The following is a 25,962-nucleotide window of genomic DNA, read 5'->3' as shown; positions in this document are numbered from 1 at the left end:
ACCCCTGGTATAGAGGATTCCAATGGCCCAGACATACTATAGCCCCAGAGTGCAGTAGCTGTAGGTAAGATGAATGGGGGATGTTGGTAACACAAATATATCACTGTTACCGATCCCGAAGTCCTTTAGTATTCTCATGTGGTACATTATAGTTCAGCAGCAGCTGAAGAGCCATAGGGTGAACATAATGGAGTTCTACTTGAATGCACCGCACCCCTGCACTTGTAAAGAGGCCCCTATTCTCTGGATGATTGAGCTACTTGACAAGCTGGGAAAGGGTTCAGTAAGTGTATGAGCACACACAATAGCATATGCGCCAATTCCCACACTCCATGAGCCAAAATACCTGAGTAACGTGCCATTTTCCTTTATGTTCCCTTTCTTATCACAAATGTGTGATTGTATCGCCAGGCCCTCTGCGGACACAGCTGCAAAACAGAGAAACAAAAAGAATTTTCATATTTAGAGCAATCCTGCAGCAATATTTTCTTAAATGAGATGTTGATCTATAAAATGACTAATGCAGGTGGCAGTTAAACTAATGGTCAATTACAAAAGCTCTATCAGTGGTAAAGGTGCCATTTCTGCTCCATAATGGACTTAAGCCACACAAATCCTATTTATTTGGAAAATATAAAATGACACTCTACTATAGTAACCACTAACTTGTTTTTATTCCACTCACACCAGTGCACCCCCCCCCCTCCAGATATGTGAGCAGGTAGTTGACACCTTTTCTCCTGACAGTTGGTGCCAATATCTGGTCAGTCCATTGGTGCGGCTGATGCCATTTCTGTTCAGTATTCAGGGTAGAGGGGCAATGGTTCCAGTGGGTAGTATTTAGAGGAATATTACTACACCTTACTCCACCCTGAGCTAGTGAGGTGGCCATACACGGGCCGATAAAAGCTGCCGACAGACCGAGTCGGCAGCTTATTGGCCCGTGTGTGGGGCCCCCCGACGGGCTTCGGTCGGATTGCGGCCGCATCTGTTCATTGATGTGGTCTCGCCAACCCGACCGCCCGTTACAATTTGTTAGGATCCGATCGTTGGGCCCTAGGGCCCACATTCGAATCAGCCCGATATTGCCCACCTCAAGGCATATCGGGGAGAGATCCGCTCGTTTGGCGACATCGCCAAACGAGCGGATCTCTGTGTATGGCCACCTTAAGAAACACAATTTGGACTCCAAATACTGGTTACACACTGCAGCTATTCAGGGTGTTATTTATATCCATGGCAGGGGGAGGGGCTGCACCAAACAAACATAACTGCCCCTTCCTCACCCCCTTTTGCTTTGTTTTCCCTAAATCCTATGATTGTAATGGAGTCATTCCTTAGACATTCTGGCCACATTTACCATAACATGTCCTATACCCTCCTGTAGTGTTACAATCTATTTAGAAGAAGCCAATGGGGACACAGGCTGGCATCAAGCTGGCACGGGCAGCCTAAAATAGGCAGTAATGAACTTTAATTAGTAAGAAATGCCTTTTTTGCTGATTGTCTGCACTGAATGATACAATATCCCATCATTTGTGTGTTCCTTTACTGAGCACAATCTATTACAATGGGAAATGATATATCATCATAATAGGCCTTTATATGAATGATAAAAGCATGGGCATATGTTAGACATATCTGTGGGCAGAAGTCTATACTGAGATGAAGAATACTCAATGCTGAGCTCTTACTGCACCCCCAGCACTGGGACCCCTCCGGTACATACACTGCCCCAGTGTCATAGAGATCAGTCTGGAATGTATTGAAAGAGACTGATTAAACAAACCATTCCAGACTATGGGAAGGAAGCCTGCAGGTATAATAAAACTTGCCACAGCCTGAAGCATCTGTCTGAACATTGCGGCTCAATATGGAGCAGTGCCGGAGGGTGGGACTTGTGCTTCCCAGGGGATGGTAATGAATGTCGTTCCCTTGTGAGTTGGTATTTTTCCTCAACAAGTTCAATGAATTTTACTGAATTGAGGAATATCAGTTAATGTTCTGATTTATTATTTATTGATCTTGAACGGTTTGCATACTGACTTTAGTTCCATTCAGGCATGAAACGCATAAGGGTTTGTATGTTTCAATCGTGCTGTAATAATAATTATTGTAATTTTTTAATCTGGGGTGCAGAATAAACGTGTGCATTGTGGAATAGATACTAGAGATTAGCTGTTGTGCAGTGCAGTAGCACTTATAGCGGTTTATGTGGGTTACTGCTCCTGGGCAAACTTAGTGCCTTTTATTACATATGGGGGGGGTAGTGTATTGAGTCTCCTGGGACTATAGCAAGGGGGCTCTTATCAGATATACACTCTCTTGTCTCACTTATAATAGAAGTGTGATTATTGTGGGAAACATGGACAGCAATGTGTACCATACTGAGCTTTAGTAGAGAAAGGAGAAAAATCCAATTATTTTGCCTTAATCTTAAAGGAGACCATGAGCAGAGCAATACGGTGGGGAGGGGGGGGGTTGTTTTCTATCCATTCTCCTGTCCATCCATGTATCAATGAGCACTATAGGGAGCTGTGTGTTAGGAGACACAATGTGCATTATCAGTCAGACTATCAGATCAGAGGTATTTTGGCCTTCTATATGAATTACTGGATCGGACAATATCCAACATCATAATGTGTAGCTGATACTGGATAATTTGTTTATATTTATATCTGTCTTCCCATTGAGCATGCAAAGGATGATTGTTCAGGTTACAAATTGGTTTGCAGTAAAGTGATTCAGTCCAGACATCTTCAATTATAGGCTGTAGTTGATCATTGAATTATATCATTTTTTCCCTCAGCCCTTTAGCTGTAACAAAACGGGTCAGTGGAATATAGAGCTTATAGAGCTTATGTAACTAGACTTGAAGCAAATGAAAATACCAAAGAAACCTTTGGATAAAGCACAGGATATGAAAGGAGAATTGATATTATGATAAGATTGTGATTGGAATCCCTGATATGTGAGCCCCGGGCTTTTCTTCATCCTTATACCAACTCCCAGGAATCCATGTCAGTGACAGGGAATAAAATAGACGTTACTCAGGTTTTGTCGTTCCATGTCCTAAAGAGAAACAGAGGGATTCTGTCTTGAGTGTTAGAATTTCCAGTGGCCTCATTTTCCTGCCACATTTTCCTGGCATCAGCCAGTCTACCATTAACCACACACAGAATCCCGTATGTTGCATTTATATGCTCTGTGTGTTTTTATGAGTTCTAAACACAAATGCAAGAAAATGCAGCACGTGGTGTAAAAACTGCAGTGAGACAACTCTGAACTCACGAGTACAACCAGCCAAAATATAAAGCAATCAACGTGTAAGAGCCAGTGATGGAGCACTTTGTCACCTGCAGAAAAACCTGCTGGGGGGAAAAAAGTTCCTGAAAATCCCTTTCTGTGGTGGAGAATAAAATAGTTGTGGGTGATATATCTGAATTGTGTGATTGTATAAAAATGCTTCTGACAATGGCCACGGCTAAAATATTTGAGTCCCGTGGAAATAACGTAATTCACAGCCACAGAAAGGTATTTTCACGTACATTTTTGTCCATGGGAAGAGTGATTCCCCTCGGGTGACAGAAAGATTATGTATCATTTAAAGCTCCATTTTCCCTCAGAGCAGGTGGAGTGTAGTTTAGACTACAGGTAAATATGGCTGAACTAAGCGCAGTCTTTTGCTGTGTCTGTTTTTTCATGGAGGGGGTTGTGGCTGAATAAAAGACCAAAGCTAGTGGTTACACAGTCACAGAGTTAATGAGTTAATTAGTGAAGGAATAATAGTGGGGCAGATAAAGTCCCAGATGAAAAGGAAAGCGTTCTGCTGCATAAAGTGGTGCCGTTACATGAGCCGGACCCCATCCCTGCCCCTTCTTTTCATATGGTAAGGAGAATTGTTATAAAGGGGACGTTATTAAGAGATTTGTGCTCATTGGTGTTTCTTCTTGGTCCCACATCATGAGGGAATGTCTCTGAATCCTCCAAGTATCTTATAATTCAAAGGTAAGTAAATGGTTATATATAACAGTTATATAGTTGCTTCTCTTTAGTAAAAGAAACCCTGAGAGCTCCAGGTAAACCTGTATGTAAAGACATGGAGTTATGAGCAATGGAAATGATTGGATTGTTGCTTTAGGGTCAGTCCACATGAGCAGATTCGGGGAGATTAGTCGCCCCAGCGAGAAATCACCTCTTCTTCAGGGCAACAATCTCCCCGAATTACCTTCCCCCCTGTGGCCTGACCTTTATATGTTGGGGAAAGTTGCTGATAGGATGACACCTGTGTGTTACTGTATCAGGTTCCACCCTGCGCTTGTATAATCCGCCCAGTGCTGGTATTTGTGCTTTCTTCCCTAATCACAATAAATCTATTGAGCCCTTCACAAGACACCAACAGGGGGGCTTTGCCTTGTAGCCCTACACACTGGCCTGATGTCTTGGAGCTGTGACCAGGCACAAAAGGCTGCTAATGGCATAAAACAAATGGGGACACCTCCCCTCTAATATCCAGATAACCTATAAAGAGATTTACTATAGACCTTACCAGCAATCTGTCCAATGCAATAGGGAAATGTACAGGTAGAAGGTAGATTTCTATTTGATGCAAAGACATACCAACAGAAATGTTGCAGATGCCATGGAAGAATGTACATAAAGGGAAACTATGCTGCTGAACATTGCAGCTCCCTATCAAAATATATCACATATAACAGTCCATATGTAAAACACTGACACAGATAAAGCTTTTCTAGTAGTAGTAGCTTTTCTAGTAACACGGGTAAATTAATGATGCCAATCAATTCAGCAGTTTATCTGCCTGTCTATGGAGCCCTCCAATGGGCCCACCCAACCAATATCCGGCTACAAATCAGGCAGATGTTCAGGTTTCATTTTCCCATCGGACTGTATCGGCTAGTTGATTCCCATCGGACTGTATCGGCTAGTTGATTCCCATCGGACTGTATCGGCTAGTTGATTCCCATCGGACTGTATCGGCTAGTTGATTCCCATTGGACTGTATCGGCTAGTTGATTCATTCCTCGCTCCAGCGGCTCATATTCCTGCCATTGTAACCGAACGACTGGCCCTAGGGCCTATGATCAGATTAGGGTGGACATATCAGGGGCAAGAGCCTCTCATTTGGCAACCTCGTCAATAAGTGTATCTTATAGTGTGGGGTTCCCCAATCTTTTCTACCTGTGAGCAACACAATCATGAAAAATGTTCCTGGAGGTACCAAATAAGTGCTGTGATTGACCATTTAGTAGCCTCCATGAAACTGACAGTCTACAGGAGTCTCTGTTTGGCACTAAACCTGGTTTTTATACAACCAAAACTTCCCTCTTAGCCTGAAATTCAAAAATAAGCACCTGCATTGAGGCCGTGGGAAACAACATCCAATGGGTCGGAGAGCAAGATGTTGCTCACGAGCTACTGGTTGGGGACCACTGTTACAGTGTATGGCCAGCTTTACACTTTTTTTTACACTATTAGAACTAATTGCTAATATGTATATGCCAATTAGATAGGATTCCTTGATTGGTCAGTTATTATAATATAAATCATATAATCCTGTTAGAGTGTCTGCTATATAGTTGAGGTCCCCTGTAAGTAGCACATCTCCAGTCCTGAGTGTGTCATTATTGCAGGCAGTAAATTCTCACTTTACAGTGTCATTTTATGGGGCTTTCCAGTTTGCTTTAGTCACCATGGAGTCTCCTTGTCTTTGTTCTTGTATTTGCAGCCGTGCTGAGCACCTTCGGAGTTTGGTTCCTACCAGTCAGCTCAGAAACTGCAGAAATATTTTTATTACTTTCTGGCCAAACAGCAACATCAACGGAATCCAATAGGAACAGCACACAGAGTGGAGACTTGGATACCAGGCTTACGGAGCGCACAATATTTCCAAATTCTTCTGTTACTGACGCACCAGAGACTTCTCCCATTTCTGGCCTGACTGAAGGCATTGCTCAGCCGATGTTCACTGCGAGCCCAGACATACTTTCAGCGGCAAATCTAAATAGTTCCTGGAGTGCCGAGGAGACGACAGGTGCTGTGAATTCCACTGTAGAACTCAATACGAGCAAAGAGCTGCTCAGTGGGGCTGAACTTCTAAATAGATCAATAAGTTCCTCGCTGAATTTTCCTTCTGCTGAAGAGCTGCCATTAACTTCTGCCACTACAAGTCACTCCATGGAGATCAGTATGACGGCCTGTGTCCAAGCCACAAACCTGACCGATGCAGAGGTTTTAGCTATAGCCATAGGAGCTCTATTTCTGGCTATTATACTAAGTAAGTAGTAAAGAGAACGGATGAAAGTCTCCAGTGGTTCTAAGCTGCACCATCATGGAAACATAGTGATCCAGACCAAAATGCCAAATGGTTCTCAGCTGCACTATTTTAGGACCGTTGTATTTGAGAGCAATTTTTAGTGACCAGTCCTAGAGGACAGAATGAAATCCATTAGCACTGGTATTGCTGGGGAAATAATTATTAGGGATGCACCGAATCCACAATTTTGGATTCGGCCGAACCCCCTGTGAAGGATTCGGCCAAATACCGAACCCTAATTTGCATATGCAAATTAGGGGTGGGAAGAGGAAAAAAATTTACTTCCTTGTTTTGTGAAAAAAAAAATCACACGATCTCCCTATATGGTCCCTAGTTTGTATAACCAAATTAGGATTCGATTCGGCCGAATCTGAATCCTGCTGAAAAAGGCCGAATCCTGAATTCGGATCCCTAATAATTATGCACCACAGAACTCCATAGGCCTCTGTTATAATAAGAGGCACATTTATCAAGGGTCAAATTTCGAATTCATGTGAGCTTTTTTAAAACTCCCTTTGAAGGAATTCAAAATTCAACGTATTTATTAAAAAAAATCTAATTTTTTGAACTCACGACCAATTGAAACGACACGAAAACTTGAATTACATTTGTACGAATCGAATTTTTCTCCCGAAAAAAAACTTGAATGTCAGGAAGGCTACAAACAACTCCAATTTGACTCCTGGACCTCTCCCATTTGACTTATAAATTAAATTCAATTTGGCAGGTTTTAGGTGGTGAATAGTCGAATTTGAATTCTTAAAGGGCCAGAGTGTGATAAAAATCTCGAAAATCAAATGCGAGTTTTTTTTAAGAAACTTGAATCAAGTTTGGATAATTCCCTAGTTAAATGACAGTTTTGACCATAAAAAATATTCGAAAATTCCAATTTTCTATTCGACCCTTAATAAATCTGCCCCTTAGTGTTAGGGGCAGAAGATTTGGAGAGAATGCTAATTTACACCAGATAAACCCTATCTAGATGTAAGCACATACACATACATACAGATAGCCATTTCTGTGTCTGATAAATGTCAGGTTGGTACTGAAGTCAGAGGGTTTAAAAAGACCTTACACACTAATGAAGTTCCCCCCGCAGTACAGGTGCTGTTTGGAGGAGCTGTGTAGTTGTGCGTCAGCAGAAACTGGTCTTAGTTGTCAAACACTGGCAAACATAGACTGAACATACGTTACCTGCTCATATATTCATCTTTCTGTTTCAATTCAGGTTCTCTTTTCTACCAGTTGGTGATCTACTTGAGAAATAAAGAAGTCAACAGAGACAGCTCCATATACATAATCGAAAATGAGCTGCACAAGTACGACATGGACTCCAGCGGGGAACAGCCAGAGACAAAACTATAGGCTTTGATTCCAGAGAATGGATCAAGTACATAGTGAGTTATGTGAGAGAATCGTAATCCATTAATGATACATGCAGCTGTTTTCTACAATAGCCTTCAACATTTAAAGAGGCCAGTGGCACAAATAAAAGTTACTGGGCCCCATTTTTTATAGCACTGCCCCCAATCTTTCAGTAATAAGATTTGTTTCACTCCTATATTAAGGGGCAGATTTATTAAGGTTCAAATAGTAAATTCGAATTCCATTTTTCGAGTTATAAAATTCACACATTCGAATTTTAATCCCCTTATTCTGTTTCCTCGACCATGGAAACAGTCCTAATTCAAATATTCGCCACCTAAAACCTGCCGAGTTCACATAGAAGTCAATGGCAGAGGTCCGTTGAGCCGTTTGGAGATATTAATAGCCTTCCTGACATTCAAAGTTTTTTTTTGGAGAAAACTTGATTGGTACCATTCGAATAAGATTCATGTTTTCAGTTTGGAACTATTCAATCAAATATTAGAAATACAAATTTTTTGTTAAATATCCTCGAAGTTGAATTGTGAGTATATTCGAATTTATTAGAGTAAAAAAAATTCACATGAATTCTAAATTCGACCTTTGATAAATTGGCCTCTCCATGTGTGTTAATTAGGCCCCTTACTGAGCTGCTCCAGCAGTCACTCGGTCCGATTCCCCTACTGTTAGGGGTTTATTTATCAAGGTCCGAATATTCGAACCTTGAATATTAGTGGTTTTCAGAGGAAAAAAAAAAACTAAAAATTTTTCGTGATTTATTGTCCGAATCCGAAACCTCGGCATCTAAAAGCTCTCGAGGTCCTGTATAAGTCAATGGGGAAGGTCCAAGGGTCTGTGCTGATGTCTGTACCGACAAAACTCCGAAAACTACGATTTTTTTTTTTTGGGCAAAAACCACGAACAATTCATAGTTTTCGGGGAAAGCTCCGAAGTTTGCCCAACCCTATTTTTTCTAGCTTTTTTCTTCATAAATAAGGTCCATTTGGGCAATCGGAGTTGCTCGGATTTCTAACTTAGAAATACTCAGATAAATTCGGACCTTGATAAATAACCCCCTTAATCTTCTTGCACAGTACTGGGTGGAGCACTACCTTTAACCCAGAAACCCTTGATGGGGCCGTCGTTCAGCTTCTGAGTTTAATCAGCCAAAATAATTGGTTGAGAGGGGATAACACCAGAAATAAGAAACTATGAACCAGTTGGCAGTTAGAGCTGACACAAGGACTCCACAAGCGTTTTTGTCACGATCCGACACGCTGCGACAAAACGCATGCAACAAAAATAAGGTAGAATTGTCGCATGGTCACGCAGCGTTGATCTGACGTGACACGACTGTCGGATGCAGACGCTGCACCTGCATCCGACAGTCGTGTCACATCGGATCAATGCTGCGACAATTTTATCGATTACCTTATTTTTTTTGCATGCGTTTTGTCGCAGCGCGTCGGATCGCGCCAAAATCGTTCGTAGAGTCCTACCCTTAAGTAACATCACCCTGGTTTTTACAATCTGACACAAGTAAAGGTAATACACAGATTCCTGATTCTCTCACAGAGCTATAATTATTATTAGGGATGCACCGAATCCACTATTTTGGATTCGGCCGAACCCCCGAATCCTTCGCGAAAGATTTGGCCGAATACCAAACCAAATTTGCATATGCAAATTAGGGGTGGGAAGGGGAAAACTGTTTTTACTTGTGATAAAGTCACGCGATTTCCCTCCCATATGCAAATTATGATTTGGTTCGGCCTGGCAGAAGGATTCGGCTTAATCTGAATCCTGCTGAAAAAGGTCGAATCTTGGCCGAATCCTGCATTCAGTGCAATCCCTAATTATTATTGTATTCTCTTTCTTGAACTGTACTTTTATAATTCATGTAAATATGTAAAACAATCATGTACATACTTTAAGTCATGTTACGTAATAAAAAAAAACAATCAAACCTTTTTGAATAATGCCAGTGGAATTGATTTTAATTTGCACTTGAAAGCAGTATCTGAAACCATGCGTCAGAAGCAGTTGAACAACAGACCTGGAGGAGAGACGACTTCTGATGCATAGTTTCAAAGTCAGGAATAAAGAAATGTTGCTTTCAGTAGCAAATATTTTACATTTACAAGTAACAATAAAACACTTAAGATTTGTTATGAAAGTATATTGAAAAGTTGCTGAGAATTACATTGTTTCTGTTATGGAAAAAAATCATTATTGGGTGGAGAACCCATTTAAAGTTGAACTGTCGTAGATAGAAACATGAACATGAATTTGGATCTCCATAACCTAAGTCTGCTAAAAAAAAAAAAAAAAAACACATTACCGGGCAGATTTATGAAAGGTCAAGTTGTGTTCTCGAAAAAGTTTATCGAGGGTATTTTTCAGTAAAAACTTAAAATTTTGGCTTAAAAACAAACTTTTTTTTTTCAAGATTTTATTATACCCCGAAGCTGGAAATAGCTCAAATCCGAAAATACTTCAGCTAAAACCGGTCGAGGTCATGTAGAAGTCAATGGCAGGGGTCCTTTGAACCATTTCAAGATGTTTGTAGCCTTCATGATGTTTGAGGTTTTTTCGGTGGGTTTTGCTCGAAAACTCAATCAATTCGAGCAATTTGAGTTTTTTCCGGGGAAGACTCTATAAATTCGAGCATTAAGGGTTTTTTTTCATAAATTAGAAAACATTCGAGTTGTGAGTTCATTCGATGTATAAAAAACCTCACAAACTCGACCTTTGATAAATAACCCCCTTAAAGGAAAGAAGGAAAGCTACTGAGGCAGATTATTGCCAATAGATTACCCACAATAGTTCAAGCTATAACACTATATTTATTCTGTAGAATGCTTTATTATACCAGAGTAAACTGCTCTAGAAGTTCTAATGTGTTTGTTTAGGATAGCAGCTGCCATATTGCTTAATGTGACATCACTTCCTGTCTGAGTCTCTCCCTGCTCATTCATGGCTCTGGGCTCAGATTACAGCAGGGAGGGGAGGGGGAGACGATGAGAGGAGCAAACTGAGCATGCTCAAGCCCTAGCCCTGGAGGTTTAAGCTGAAAACAGGAAGTCTGATACAGAAGCCCATATCTATACAATAGAAGGAAATAAATGCAGTGTTTCTTTTGAGGAATCAGGGCAACATTACTTTGAGGGTTTACTGGTGTATTTATATAGATCTTTCTGATAAGGCTTACTTAGTTTTAACCTTTCCTTCTCCTATAAAGAATAAACCCAAAAGGAGTGTTTTAATAAGGATTAATTATATCTTAGTTGGGATCAAGTTACTGTTTTATTATTAGAGAGAAAACGGGTTTCCAGTAGGGATGCACCGAATCCAGGATTCGGTTCGGGATTTGCCCTTTTTCAGCAGGATTCGGCCAAATCGAATCCGAACCCTAATTTGTATATGTAAATTAGGGGCGGTAGGAAAATCACGTGATTTTCCATCACAAAAGAAGCTTTTTTTTTCCTTTCCTGCCCCTAATTTGCATATGCAAATTCGGATTCGGTATTCGGCCAAATCTTTCACCAAGGATTCGGAGATTCGGCTGAATCCCAAATAGTGGATTCGGTGCATCCCTAGTTTCCAGACAATGGATCCAGTACCTTTACTGTACAAACAGAAATATCACTTGTTTTAGTTAAATGAATAGGCAGAACACAAAAAAGTATTTGCATAGTCAGATCAATGTGTGCCAGCTGCACTTTTCAAATAATTTTAATTATTCACAATGTATGTAATGTAGTAGTATATTCAGCTTAACAAAAATAAAACCGGCAAACTAAATTGTTACAGAAATGATTTGCAAGCAAAGCAACTCACAAAGACAATAAGATGTCGTCACCTTTCCATAATTTTTGTTCCATTACGATGGTAATGATCACTCAATCATAATGTAATCAATAAATATTCTTTTCAGAACCAATATACATCTTTTATAATGTTTCCAAATATACAGTAAGGCTGCAGCTACATATGGCTGTACATAATCATACAACCTGCTAAGTGAAGAACTGCAATTAACAGGCTACAAGCACACACGCTTTTTATTCTCACCAGGTTCCTCTGAAGGAGAGCCACTGCAATTCAAATCCCTGTATCCTGGTGACAACTGTTTCCCAATTTTCATAAGACTTTCTCAAATGCTGAGTGAAATGGAAGGGCAGTGTGCCATATGTCTTCATGCTCACCCCCAATGGAAAATGGTTGCAACCTGTAATTAAAAGAACAGTAACGCCAAAAAATTGAAGTGTTTTAAAGTAATGAAAATATCATGTACTGTTTGCCCTGCACTGGTAAAACTGATGTGTTTGCTTCAGAAACACTACTATAGTTCATATAAACAAGCTGCTGTGTAGCAATGGCAGAAATTGAAAAAAGGCTATATGGCACAGGTTAAATAGTGGATAACAGATAACATTATGTTCTACAGAGCTTATTTGCTGTGTAACCTGAGCCTTTTCTCATTTGAATGGCTGCCCCCATTGCTACACAGCAGCTTATTTATATAAACAGTAGTAGTGTTTCTGAAGCAAACACAGCAGTTTTAGGGTGGTGGCAAATGGAGAGATTAGTCGCCCACCAACAAATCTCTCTACTTCGGACGAATAATGTCCTTGAAATGCCTTCCCGCCTGCAAGAATACGAATCACTGGCGGAATGGCATAAGAAACGCTTAGGATTTCCGAAGTCGCCTCACAAGGAAACTTCAGAAATCTGAAGCGTTTCTTATGCCATGCAGCTGACAATTCGTATTCTTGCAGGCGGGAAGGCATTTTGGGGAGTCGCTGGGCGACTAATCTCCCCGTCTGCCACCACCCGTACCAGTGCAGGGCAATACTGCATTATATTTTTATTACTTTTAACCAATTTGATGTTACTGTTCCTTTAAGAGGACTAGTGCAATCAGAATAGCCGTGTGCTATTACCCTACAGAATGTGATCCACTTAAAACCTCTTACATTTCTAATGGTTTTGGAAAATAATGTTTTTGCACTTAATGTAATTTAGCATGATACAAACCACTTCAGTTCTGTACATAGAATCAATTCAGTATTCAAGCACCAAGAAATAAGCTACAGAGGCCAGTGCATTCATTAGCATGGTTCTGTTAACGCCCCGTACGGACATAAAACGCAGAAGGTCCATATAAGCAGAGTAAAAATGCTTTTCTGCGTGCTATATCTACATGAGGGATACTTTCATTGATGTCTGTTACAGCCTTTGCACCTCTGCAAGGCAGAATAGAAACGTATATTCCTTAAACAGTACAGTATGAGGCTCAGTATAATATGTCAGATAAAGATTTCTTCTTTCACTTTATGAAAGCAGCACTTGCCATACTGTGTACTTTAGTAGAAGTGCAATAAATATGACTCTGAAGTCTTTGGAGCAGGCACTCAAAGAAGGCAAACTTCCACCAGGCAATAGGTTCAAAGTGAAAAAGGTTTATTGTGTCCACAGCCTTATGCGTTTCGTGTCATAAACACTTAATCATAGGCTGATGAAGTGTTTATGAAACAAAACGAGTAAGGCTGTGGACACAATAAACCTTTTTCACTTTGAACCTATTGCCTGGTGGAAGTTTGCCTTCTTTGAGTGCCTGCTCCAAAGACTTTTCGGATTGTCCACTCCCCATGCTGAGGTCTCAGGGCGGTGCACCTAAGCCTCTTCCCTCATGTGGTGAGTAATCACTTTCTACCTGGAGACCCTTCACTTCAGATTTATTATAAATATGACTCTAAGGCTAGGGCCACACAGAGGCCAAAATCAACTAGCAGAAATACATTGGCGGATTTCAGTCCTACCATGGGCGGTAGCCTCCTCTCTTTTCCACATTAAATCTTCTCAGCAGGCACAGACTCATAATGCAGAGAATCACGGTTCTTCACTGAAACTCGGCAAGTCTGTTTAAAGGAAAACTATACCCCCCAAACAATGTAGGTCTCTATTAAAAGATACTGAGTAAAACCATTCATGTAAATGAACCATTATCATAATAATATACTTTTTTTAGTAGTATGTGCCATTGGGTAATCATAAATAGAAAATTGCCATTTTAAAAAATAAGGGCCGCCCCCTGAGATCGTAAGATTCACTGTGCACACATACAAACCACATGTAAGGTCACATGAGCCAATTAACAGACAGAGTTCTGCCTTTTGCTTCCTCACTTCTTCCTGTTACAGTTAGTGTTGTAGTATTTGTGGTCAGGTGATCTCTGAGGCAGCACAGATAGAGTCACGAAATGGTGGTTCAAGGCAAGAGATGTAAAAGGGCAATATTTATGTAAATATATATTCCAGTTTGGTAAGATTCTTTAATATGTCATTCAATTTGATATAAACTATATGTTGCTTAAGTATTCATTTTGGGGGTATAGTTTTCCTTTAAGCCAAAGACAATTCATGTGTAAAAGAGAGGAGGCTATTGCCCGCAACTAGCTGATTTCAGCTCCGTGTTTGCCCTAGCCTAGCCTAAAATCACCAAATAATTGCATTGTAAAGAAGCATACCAAAATAACTCTTGCTCAGGGGAAAGCACACACCCTTGGTGAAATCTCTTTGGATAAGTTTCTCCCTACAATAGTTGTCTGAAAGCGTAAGCTAGCCATATGTCCAGCAGAATACTCTGAGAACCTATGGTATACAGTAAAGACGTGCTCAGTTTAGAACATTAGCGAATGATTTGAACAGAGGCTCGGAGTCCTGCACTGACTGATACAATGTACTATGTGCTGCTTCCTCCACTGCTTTTCCCAGAGCTGCTGCTCTTCTGCATGCGGCTGCCACTAGGCTGACGTGGAATTCTCTGGCTAGATCCTTCTCTGCTGCTCCTTTCTCCTGGACCTTGAGTCATACTGCTTGTTGGATTCAGTTTGTTTCTTCCTGCAGCCAAATATGCAGAATTAATGGTGACATACAGAATGAGACAGATAAAATAGGAATTGCTAATGTTCCTTTAATTAAAGCTTTCTGTTTTTTTTCTCACTGCAAATTGGACTGCATTACATAGGCAGTATACCTTCACAAAACGAATTGTTTTCAATCAATACAACACAAATAATGACTTTTTCAGTTGCTTTCTATATTCTAAAATTGACATTTTGTAAACCAATTAGTTCTGCTCCCCACTTACTTTTACTGATAGCAGCTCAGCAGTAAGGGGTTAGGTGTTGTGTGTGTGCGCCCGCAAAGTCTCAACCATTATAATTTAATACATTCATTTCTGCCAAAGCTTTTAGTCAGGGAGTATGCTCAGAACTAGATAAAGCTGCTATGACATGCCAGCAACTAATGTTACAAACTGTCATTTTGGAGTCAGAGACCTGCCTTGCTGAGTAGCTACTTACATGATACATGATTGCACTATGTGGGGTACTATTTTATTTATGTTTTGCAAAGGTGAAGGTGAACTGCCCCTACACAGGGATCACCAAAACAGCTTCTTATTACAAGAAGAAGAAAAAAAAAAATAAATAAAATAATATATATATATATATATATATATATATATATATATATATATATATATATATATATATATATATATATATATATATATATATATATATATATATATATAGTGAATAAAGTACCCCCTCTTGTAAAATATAAGGATATTATAAGTTACCGAGGAGTTTCATGACCATATAAAAACACGAGGCCGAAGGCCGAGTGTTTTTATACAGGTCATGGAACTCCGAGGTAACTTATAATATCCTCATATTTTACAACTGGGGGTACTTTATTAATTATAATACACAAATTTTAGTGAGTCATGTGACAGAAATTACATCACTACTCACCATTTATAACTGATGACATCACTACTCACCGTTTATAAGGATATAATTTACAAGATATTCATGGCTTTTGTGTATTATATATATATATATATATATATATATATATATATATATATATATATATATATATATATATATATATATATACACATACATACATACATACAGTGAAACCTCAATTTTACATCACCTGATTTTAAGTTTTCCCTTATTTTACTAATGCTAATCAGAAAACTGTACATATATATTTTTATATGTATATAATGAAATGTTTTTAATCTGTTTCTGTCTCTTCTTTGCTCTTCCCTTCTCAGTTTTCCAGACTTCATGAACAGTGTATCAGAAATTAGCACTCCTCCAAACTCCGGTACCATGCTAATCAGAGAACATGCAAGGCATTGTGGGAACTGGAGGTGAGCTGACTGATAAAACTTTGCAGTAGTATGAAAACTACTTTTAGAACAAACTTGAGATCTCTCACAGACTGATCCACTGTGTGAAAGTCCACAGGCAGATATAGAGGCAAGGGCACACACTAAAAGATATCCCTATTGAAATGTTGTTGTGATTGCCTCCACTCCAATAATATAAGAAGCCAAGGAAAGGCCAAGAGGAAAACGTGAGACAGAAACAACTCTGAATCATAATTACATCTACAGACAACTTTAACATCACTGGAAATATTTAATGCATAGTGGAAAGCTGCTTAGATTTACACTTCTTTCATTATTTATTATAAATTCATGCTTTGGAATTGAGGGGTTTCCATCAGCATGGTTCCACCGCGCTTTTATTGTCCTCATGTACTAAAATATGCACTTGAGTTCCAGAAAACATGGAAGTCTGATGATCATGTATTAACTGAGCTATAGGCAACAATATTGCCTATGATTCTGAGCATTTAAGGAGTATAGGGGAGCTCAGTGTAAAGAGGAGTGGAGAACATTAGCAATTTGAAATGAGCACTTGCAGTGTAACTAGTCAGCCAGCCCAGGATTTGTAACAGCTGAAGCTCAAAGCAAACCAGCAATGTTCTGCCCCTCCATCCAGCTCTACAAGCAACGAGGGAAGCACACATACATGAAATGTGTAATAGCCATAATGGCAGATTTGTGGTCTGTTACAAAATGGTACAACACTGTTATTTCCCCATGGCAATCTCTAATGCTAGTGCAATATGATGTAGCAGAAGGAGTGAATGGGGAATGGATAACACTGACACACTTCAGCTAGCTAAAAACAAAGCTAAGCCATATCACCTTGCACAGATCTGTTAGAGCTTTATGTAAGGAAGAATTCTGGGCAACATTATTTCACACAACACACAATGGTTACAACACTAAAGTGTATATACATTCGTTATGCAATCTCAGGGTGCTCCTCTGAAAGCCTCATTATCCACAAATGCAAGATTTGCTGCATCAGCCTGTTAAAGGAATTGTTCAGTGTTAAAATAAAAACTGGGTAAATAGATAGACTGTGCAAAATAAAAAATGTTTCTAATATAGTTAGTTAGCCAAAAATGTAATATATAAAGGCTGGAGTGACTGGATGTGTAACATAATAGCCAGAACACTACTTCATGCTTTTCAGCTCTCTTGGTCTCCAATGATTGGTTACCAGGCAGTAACCAATCAGAGACTTGAGGGGGGCCACATGGGTCATAACTGATACTTTTCAATCTGACCTAAATGCTGAGGATCAATTGCAAACTCACTGAACAGTTATGTTCCATGTGGCCCCCCTTAAAGTGCAATGATTGGTTGGACTGAGTTAGTCGCTGACTAACTCAGAGGTAGAGAGCTGAAAAACAGGAAGCAGTGTTCTGTTATGTTAGACATCCAGTCACTCCAGTCTTTATACATTACATTTTTGCCTAACTAACTATTTTAGAAACATTTTTACTTTGCACAGCCTATCTATTTAACCAGTTTTTATACTTAACTGTACCTTTAAGTCTGTATTCCCCTGCATTATAATCCAATAATTAGCTCAAAGATTTGGCCCAACCCAACTATAGAAGGATTCCCAATCCCTCCCAGCAGGGTCCCCCCTTAATTTCACCTGTTGCTCGAAAATATTTTCCCCAACCAAAGGTGTGGGCTAATAGAGCCTGCGCTCCTGTTGGAGGTTACAGTAGTTTTTTTTAAAAAAAAAATTCCCCCCACCAGTGCTAGGGAGGTTCCAGTGTGAGCGGCCATGTTGGGGCACACGCATGCATATAATAAGCGAATGACGCAACTGGCTCATTATGCGCATGAACGTGATGTCAGAAGCTCATTGTGTGCATGTGCTCTGTACATTAGCCCACACCTTTGGATGGGTAAAATATTTTTGAGCAACAGGTGCCCTTTAAGTGAGACCCTACTGGGAGGGATTGGGAATTCTATCTGTAATAATATGTCAGATCATATAGACAAACAATAAAAAAAAGATGTGATGCAAATGTACACTTATATTTTAGTAGCTATCTTCTGATATAAAGAAAGTGTTATCAGGATTTAAAGATACCTCACCATGTGAAAGAGCTGATGTTTTTACTTAAAAATAATAAGTGCTTAAAATATAGCCTATGGTAGATGCACTTTTTGTAATTCAGAGGTTTCTGGATAGGGGGTTTTCGGATAATGGATCCTTTAGTTTAAGAGCACATATTTGCAGCCATGGCAGTTCTATTCTCTTTCGGGTTCCAACATTATTTTGCTAAACACGCCACTTACAGAATAATATAAGAAAAATCATTGGCTTTTTGGTTTTTAAAAAACGGAAAACAAGAATTCACCCCTAATGTACTCGTGTGGCTGTGTGTGGGTTTCTTCCTCCCACCCTGCATAGAAATATAGATGGGTTAATTGGCTTCTGATAAAACGGAGCCTACTGTGTATCACTGATATAAGGTGGCCATAAACGCACTGATAATATTGTAGGAAATACATTTTCGTCTGACATTCGGTGCGTGTATGGTGGGAGATGAGCCGACCAATATCGGCAGAAGACTTGGATATCGGTTGGCTCATCAATCGGGCTGGCTGGAAAATGTAGATCGGGTGCTTTTGTAGGCGCCCAAACATCGCCCAATGTTGGTGCTGAATCGTCAGGTGCAGGTAGAATTCTATTGTTTCTATCTGTGTATCTGAAAATTCAGCTCTAATACGTCTGTATTGTAAATGAACGATCTTTTGTGGAAAGATCTTTTACAGGAAAGATGGTAATTGTTACGTCTATGGCCACCTGGGACCACAGATTGTAAACTCAACTGGAGGAGGGACTGATTTATGGGATTATTTCCTGCAAAATGACATTTTCAATCTAATTGTTTCTATCCATTGCTTTGGGCCCCATTGGTGGTAGGACTTAGGAACACTCCATTAAGACCCAGTTTAATTGCCAAATGATTGCATTACAACGGAAGGTATATGAGCCCTTGGAGCAAGGACCACATCAACTAGCCAATGCGGCCCCCAATCCGACGGGAAGATCGAACCTGGAGATCGACAATTTTTGGCCAGATATTGTTAGGGCGGGCCTTTTGGTGGCCATACAAGGGTAGATAAACTGCAGTCTATAAGGCCCGAATCAACATATCGAATCTGCCCGTGTATAGCCACCTTTAGGTAAGCAACTTCTCCCAACCACAGAGATCTGCAATTTCTTTTGTTCAAAAGTTTTCCTTGGTGAAGTTCATTACAAATGAACAGGTTGAACATAAGTTACTACACTTCCTACTGGTGGCAACAGAAATGAAACGGTTCATGGATTTAATGAGCTATTCCTGTGTAAGAAAGCTGCAATATGTGTAGTATTCAGTCACACCAGCACAAGAATCAACTTCTGCCAAGAAATCCTCACCGGAAGCAACTTTTGTTACATTCACTGATCTCTATTGCTTGAGAGATAGGAGCCTGCATGCTACCCAGTACCACTATATGTCAGTATGCAAACAGCCTATCACTCTCTGCTTGCAGGGAACTTGTTGTTGACACTAACCTAAAGTAGGTGTTTGTCACAAACTAGATGCAGAATCTAACCAAAAGGCAACTGCCAAAAGTTACCAAAAATCAGAGGGAGATATATTTTGAGACAAATTATATAAAAAATAATAACACGTATTCCTTAAGGCACATGTCCTATATAAACAAATGGAGCACAAAGAGAGTCTTAGGATTTGTGCAGAATATGCATGTATCTAATTAATTGTAGATTTTAGGAATGTATATACAGTGAAAATGAATCTTAGGACAATCTACACCCAAGCAATAACAGTCATATCACACCAGGAACCACGAGAAACCCAGATTTATACTCAAAAGGTTTCCAAATGCCTGAACACTGAAAACAAGTCCCAGCCCCCTATACTAATATCATCATAAGGTTATGATAAAGTACAGGGGAAAGTACTATAATGTTATAATGGATTAACTAGCAATAGTAATATGCAGTCATCTTTACAGATGTGCATTCTATAATTATATGCCAATTACAGGTATATATTTAAAACATCACTGTTATTGGGTCCAAATATGTTATTTAAAAAGATTCCTAGTGTAATTGGAGACTGTGTTACCCAGACTATAAACTGATAAATGCAACCTGCAAATGGGTAGAACAGGCAGCAAGAAAGCTGGAAGGAACCAGGGGGACCTTGAGATAGAGGAGAGCAAGTATCGCCCGGACTGTAGACCACAATCTTAGTGCCCTTTAGCCTCGGTGATCGGAGGGAAGAAGAGGAAAAGGATAGTGGTGCAGGAATTTTACTGTTCTTGACTGAGAGAAATGGTTCTTCTATTTTAAAGAAACAGACATCAGAAATAAAGTACATTGTTGTTTTATGATGTGGGAAAAAAAAAGAATTAAGGAACAGCAAGTCAATACATTGAGGAATGGAAACAAACTCTGGATCAAGAGGGCTCCATTTTATTAGCCTTAGATGCCCATTTGCTCATTCTTGACCAAATCAGCAGGCCACTGGCACAAGCCTCATTCATATACTGATTGGGCTGTCCAGAAAATCCTTTGCCTGAGATCTGTATTAGCATGCTGTCTGCAAAAACTAGATTTCCTTAGTTTAAAGGATGCCCTGATCATTGTGTTGTCCCTAAGGTCCAAAAATGAGCCAGTCCAGCCCACCATAGAGGTACCCAATCAAGTAAAGCTAAGCAAAACCAGCATTCTTACTTTACTTGATTGGACACCTCTATGGTGTCTGCTACTCCAAGTGCATGCCCACCTGAAACACATACACTGGAGTGCATTACACAGACTTTAATCCCAAAATCCATACTGAAAAAGTCAAGTGTGGGTGGTAGTCAATTTGAGAGTCGGTTACCTTCGACTAATAAAATAGTGCCATCTTTATTCATGGTTTCACATCAACTTTAAGGGGAAGTATCACCTCTTCTAAAGAATATACATATTTCCTCTAATCATAGAAGATAGAAATTTTTGTTTGGCGTTTTTTTTTTCTTTGGTGACTGGAAAATGGAAGAAGACATGATTAATGGTCTAGTAGAGTTATACAATACTGTTGTGTTTGGTGATACTACCCCTTTAAAAGTATATGAGAATATACAGGACAACAGCCACATGCAACAATTTAGGGTAATCAAACACTGTCAACACTGAAGAAATGATTTGTGCCATAATCTTATAGAACACAATATTTCTTTAACACAATCACAATGTGATTAGTAATCTGAATGTAGCAGTTAGTAGATAAATACAGCTACATTTCAATAGAAGCTCTTGGGGTAATGGCACATTGGGAGATAAGTCGCCAAGCAACAAATCTTCGCTACTGCGGGCAACTAATTTCCCCAAAAATAACTTCCCACCTGCAAGAATGTGAATCGCCGGCGGGATGTATTGCTTCGGTTTTGCAAAATCGCCTCACGAGTAAACTGAGTGATTTCGGAAAACAAAGCAACACGTACACCATCCCGCTGGCAATTTGCATTCTTGCCAGTGGGAAGGCATTTCGGGGGAAATAGACGCCAGCAGTAGCGAAGATTTATCGATTGGCGACTAATCTCCCCGTGTCCCACCACCCTTAATACCAATGTCTATAAAACCAATATATTAATTACGGTAACCTGGAAAGTACTTGTAAATGTAAGTACAGAATACTGGAAATGTCACAGATGGTAAATGTAATTCAAGCCAAACAAGTAGAGGAACAGAAGTTTGGGCTAGGTGAGATGCAGTATTATATGGAATATCTAACCAAGGAAATTTTTGCTTGGGATTCAAGCTGATAATAGAAAATATGGACATTGGTTTAAGACTTAGATATTTTTTCTTACTATTGCAGAATTCTGTGAACAAAGACTTCCCCCAATACTAGCTAGAGGCTTTATAAAGCTGAGCAAATACCATTAAGTCTGAGGACAAATATATATGTCAGCGACTTTGGCATGGCCACTAAGGGCCTGTGACCTCTGGAAACAATTTTTCTATTATAACTTACTGATGGCACAGAATATGCCTCTTTCAGTACTTCAGCTTGTATATTGTCTCAGACATTTTTCATATACTACATTAAAGACTTTACGTATACAATTAGCTCCATCTAGTGCTCATAAATCAGTAAGTTCATAGTTATTCTGTTTAAAGAGCCAGTATTAGATTGAAGCTAAAATATTTTTTTAGATTTAAAGTTTGTATCTGTTCATCCAGAACCTCCAAACAACCCATTACTTGGAAACATATTTCCTAAATACTACTGTTTTTTACATGACTTGCCCGTTATCTGCTACATAAAAAGGGGCCATTAAAGCACAACTGAAACTTAATTGCCTGCCTCAATAGATACAAAGCTGTTGATTTATATAAACTGGCCCTTAAAGGGGTGGCTCACTATCACGTTAACTTGTAGTATGTTATAGAGTTGCTAATCCTTAGCTTTTCAATTGGTCTTCATTATTTATTTATTTTATAGTTTTTATAATTATTTGCCTTCTTCTTCTGGCTCTTTACAGCTTTCAAATTGGGGTCACTGACTCCATCTAAAAACAAATGCTCTGTAAGGCTACACATTTGTTATTGCTACTTTTTATTATTCAGCCTTTCTTCTATTCATCTTCCAGTCTCTTATTCAAATCAATGCATGGTTGCTAGGGTAATTTGGATCCTAGCAACCAGACCACTGAAATTTCAAACTGGAGTGCTGCTGAATAAAAAGCTAAATATTTTAATAACCACAAATTTTAAAAAATAAAAAGCAATTGCAAATTACCTCAGAATTTCACTCTATACATCATACTAAAAGTTAATTTAATGGTGAACAACCCCTTTAAAATCTCTCACCAAGGCCCTGCAGGTTTCTTTATACTTTCCAGATCATACTGGAATTTTATCTGCAGATACAGATTTATCGCAGATTACAAATGTATCTATAGTTTTTAGGAAAAGGAAGTGGCGCTGGGGTAGTTATGACATAGGCCGCACTCACCTGACTCAAAGTGACAACCAAGCCCAACTGATATGACTAGGGGTGCCACTTTTCTGGCCTTCCTATATTTTTATGTTTTTTCCCTATAAATAACATTGGCATCAAGCAACATTTTTACCGGCCAGGCCGGTAAAATACCAGCCAGGTGGCAACCCTATATGACCCTTACATGCTGAAATAGCACAAGTATTTTGCATTCAGATACAAAAAAAAAGTTGTCTTGGTATAATTCTTAACGGCTGGATTATTATCTGAAATGATGTTGTTAATTTGTTTGTTAACCCAGTGATTGCCCTGTGTTTAAAAAGCTATAATTGGGACTTTACTACGTGACCATACAATTGCAGAAGAAGATAAAACCTGGGAAAACAAATATCACCACTTATGGTTGAAACTAGCAATAAGCCTAAATAGTCACAATTATTTAGGAATAAAACATTTGCACATACATAGAAACAAATGCATTTCTTACCTCGAACATCAGAATGACCGGGTGCTAATGATACAGAACTACTTTCAGCAGAAACTGTATCAGATATCTTGTGCGCAGCACACATTGACTTCAGCATCTGAAAAACTGCCAGTGGGGCTACATTCATCTTTAACAGATCCACAAGAATTCTGTTGATGTAATGAATTATATTTAGTGGTATATCGGTCTCATCATATTCATTAGTTAAAAAAAAAAAACTTTCCATTAGTAACTTTAATTTTCTCTTCTGATAACACATAATACTTGGCGGGCCACCAAATATTTTGTCATCTGAAACCAAACTATACACAACTCCCAGGATGTTCAGCCTAACATAGACACTACCCTCATTGCTGCAAAGCAAATTTGTCCCATGAGAGGAAAGCCAATACCAGGGCTAGCTCAGCCTTAACTGAAAAGCTAGTTTTGAACCAGTGCTCTAAGCAGCATGGTTATGTTCCATGTAGTTATGAGATAGCCCATAGAATTTTGAGTAAATACATAGTAATGAAGTTTGTGATAGTAAGCTTTGTCTAATCACATACAGCCTAAAAGCCAGTCTTTGTTAGGTATTGAGATATTGACCTGTTCATTCTAAAAAAAAAAAAAAAAAAAAAAAAAAAAAAAGGTTTATGTGCAGACTGGTAAATTGTTTTACAAAGTACTATTCAAACAGGAAGTTGAAAAGTCTAAGGGGTTTCAATTTCAGTTCTTATTATCTCGAGCTTAACTGGGCAAAAACCAGTTGGATGTTGCCCCTTAAAGATTGTGCTATGGAACACCAACATACAATAACGAGACAGGCAGAGATGATATTGTGTTGCACATTAAAATGAGCCTAAATGTCATTTGGTCCATTTTCGGCCAGATATCGGTCAGGTAGTCCCCTCACATGGGCGGATAAGGGGATAACTCAGTCCATCTGCAGCTTTTATTGGCCAATGTACAGCCAATCACAGAACTGTGCCTCCACATGTCAGGAAATAACTGAAGTGTACAGAGTCTGTCTGATGTACAAGCTCTCTAAAACTGGCCAGACACTTAATGATCCACTCCTCTTGTGAGACTGCCAAACAAACAGATCTTTCCATATTATTCCCATCTTGAGGTGGTGAAAATCTGCATGTGTACAGCCATCTTAACTGTGGTGCTTGTTGGCCCCAGAGAGAGATGCCCGTTGGCCCCCAGAAAGAGATGCATGTTGGCCACAGAGAGAGATGCAGGTTGGCCACAGAGAGAGATGCATCCGAGCCCCAGAGAGAGAGATGCATGCGGGCCAGGCCCGGGCTGGCAATCTGTGGGTTCTGGCAAATGCCAGAGGGGCTGCTATAAGGTGCCATAGAAAGTCAGTATTTAGTGGGCTGGTGGGGGCTGTTTGGGCCTCTGTGTGGGCTGATTCGGCCTCTGTGTACCTGAAAAGCCAGGGCCTATTTTAATTCTCAGTAAGGACCTGATGTGGGCCCCAGAGAGAGATGTACTGGGACAGACTGATGGTCAATGGTAGTGTACCTCTGGACTGAGGATTGCTAGATGTTCTGGAGGGTAAGTTTGGGTACAGGCAGGTCCGGACTGAGAATTAAATTAGGCTCTGGCATTTCAGGTACACAGAGGCCCACTCAGCCCACATAGAGGCCCAAACAGTCCTCTAAATACTGACTTTCAATGGGCAGCTGACATTTGCCTGGGTACAGGGCTACGTAAGCAGGTAACTGAGCCCCGGCCAAATGGGGCCTGACACAGCAGTCTATACAGTAACAATGAGATCGCGTGGAACAGCCCATAGAAGCATCTATACGGTATAGCAACATCACAACTGAGTGCAGGGAATCCCTGGCCATTGCGCGCTCGCTGGGGGTTTATTGGGGGGCAAGATTTGGCGCACACGTCAATACAGAGACATACAGGTAATGAGGCCTACCCTGCAGGACTTACTTAAACACCTCTTGGTCTAAAACAATCCCCGCCGCTTGGGTCAGCTCGTACAGCTCGGCCTCCTCTGGATTCAGCACCTTCTTCTTCTTGGCTACGTACTTCTGCACCGTCCCGCTGACTGACGCTATGGCATCGGAGCTCGGCCCAGGCCCCGCCGTCTGAGAGGAGGCCATAGCCTGGGACCCGTCTGTCTGCCCCCGTGACATGGACGAGTAGATAACAGGCAGCGAGCCGCTGTCACAAAACTAGACACTGTACCACAGCGCCTGCTGTATTCCCGCCCAAAGCCGTCGGTACTAGATCTTACTGTTGTCAGGCAACAGTGGCGCACAGTTTGTGTGCAGCTCTCCGGGCAGAAACTATGCTGCGGTGTCTTTGGTTCCGAGGCTGCTGCCAGCGTTGTTTTGTTGGAGCTGTCCAGTGCAGTATTGAGAGAGAGTCCTCCAGTTTATGTCAATCTAATCAAGGTACCTGGCAAATGCTGGAAGGCTACACAATATATGTCCTTTGTGCTTTTCTATAAAGGACATATCCCTTTCATGCTGAGGTGAGGACCCTCTTTGGTCCATTATAAAACTGTCCCA

The 25,962-nt window shown here is 40.1% G+C and overlaps 2 protein-coding genes across 3 annotated transcripts in view; one reads left to right on the top strand and one right to left on the bottom strand.

Annotated features, from left to right (window-relative positions):
- LOC108717200 overlaps nt 1-16,361 on the top strand; it is a 22,113-nt gene extending 5,752 nt beyond the window's left edge. The window contains exons 3-5 of the mRNA XM_018264055.2: nt 5,750-6,298; nt 7,566-7,734; nt 15,842-16,361. Coding sequence (XP_018119544.2) covers nt 5,750-6,298; nt 7,566-7,702 — 686 coding nt within the window. The 3' untranslated portion in view covers nt 7,703-7,734; nt 15,842-16,361. The remainder of the gene's footprint in view (nt 1-5,749; nt 6,299-7,565; nt 7,735-15,841) is intronic.
- On the bottom strand, nt 13,996-25,962 carry LOC108717216 (mitotic-spindle organizing protein 2B). Of its 2 annotated transcripts, XM_041568053.1 has the most exons (4): nt 25,379-25,962; nt 23,447-23,595; nt 20,118-20,309; nt 13,996-14,607 (listed from the first exon to the last, which is right to left on the bottom strand). In XM_041568053.1, the coding sequence occupies exons 1-4, from the start codon at nt 25,582-25,584 to the stop codon at nt 14,450-14,452; spliced, it is 705 nt and encodes a 234-aa protein (XP_041423987.1). In that variant the 5' UTR covers nt 25,585-25,962; the 3' UTR covers nt 13,996-14,449. The 2 variants fall into 2 exon arrangements, with proteins under 2 accessions (XP_041423987.1, XP_018119556.1); XM_018264067.2 differs by lacking the exon at nt 20,118-20,309 and having other exon boundaries at nt 14,004-14,607; nt 25,379-25,939.

Source organism: Xenopus laevis, chromosome 1L (genome assembly GCF_017654675.1).
Source record: "Xenopus laevis strain J_2021 chromosome 1L, Xenopus_laevis_v10.1, whole genome shotgun sequence".
Classification (NCBI taxonomy): Eukaryota; Metazoa; Chordata; class Amphibia; order Anura; family Pipidae; genus Xenopus; species Xenopus laevis.
This window is presented reverse-complemented; position numbering and strand designations above follow the sequence as displayed.

Coding starts and splice junctions, on each gene's coding strand:
- LOC108717216 (XM_041568053.1), bottom strand. CDS start 25,584: ATGTCACGGGGGCAGACAGACGGGTCCCAGGCTATGGCCTCCTCTCAG. Junction 23,596..25,378: donor TTAGACCAAGAGGTGTTTAA/GTAAGTCCTGCA, acceptor TTACATCAACAG/AATTCTTGTGGATCTGTTAA. Junction 20,310..23,446: donor CGGTCATTCTGATGTTCGAG/GTAAGAAATGCA, acceptor TCTTTAAAATAG/AAGAACCATTTCTCTCAGTC.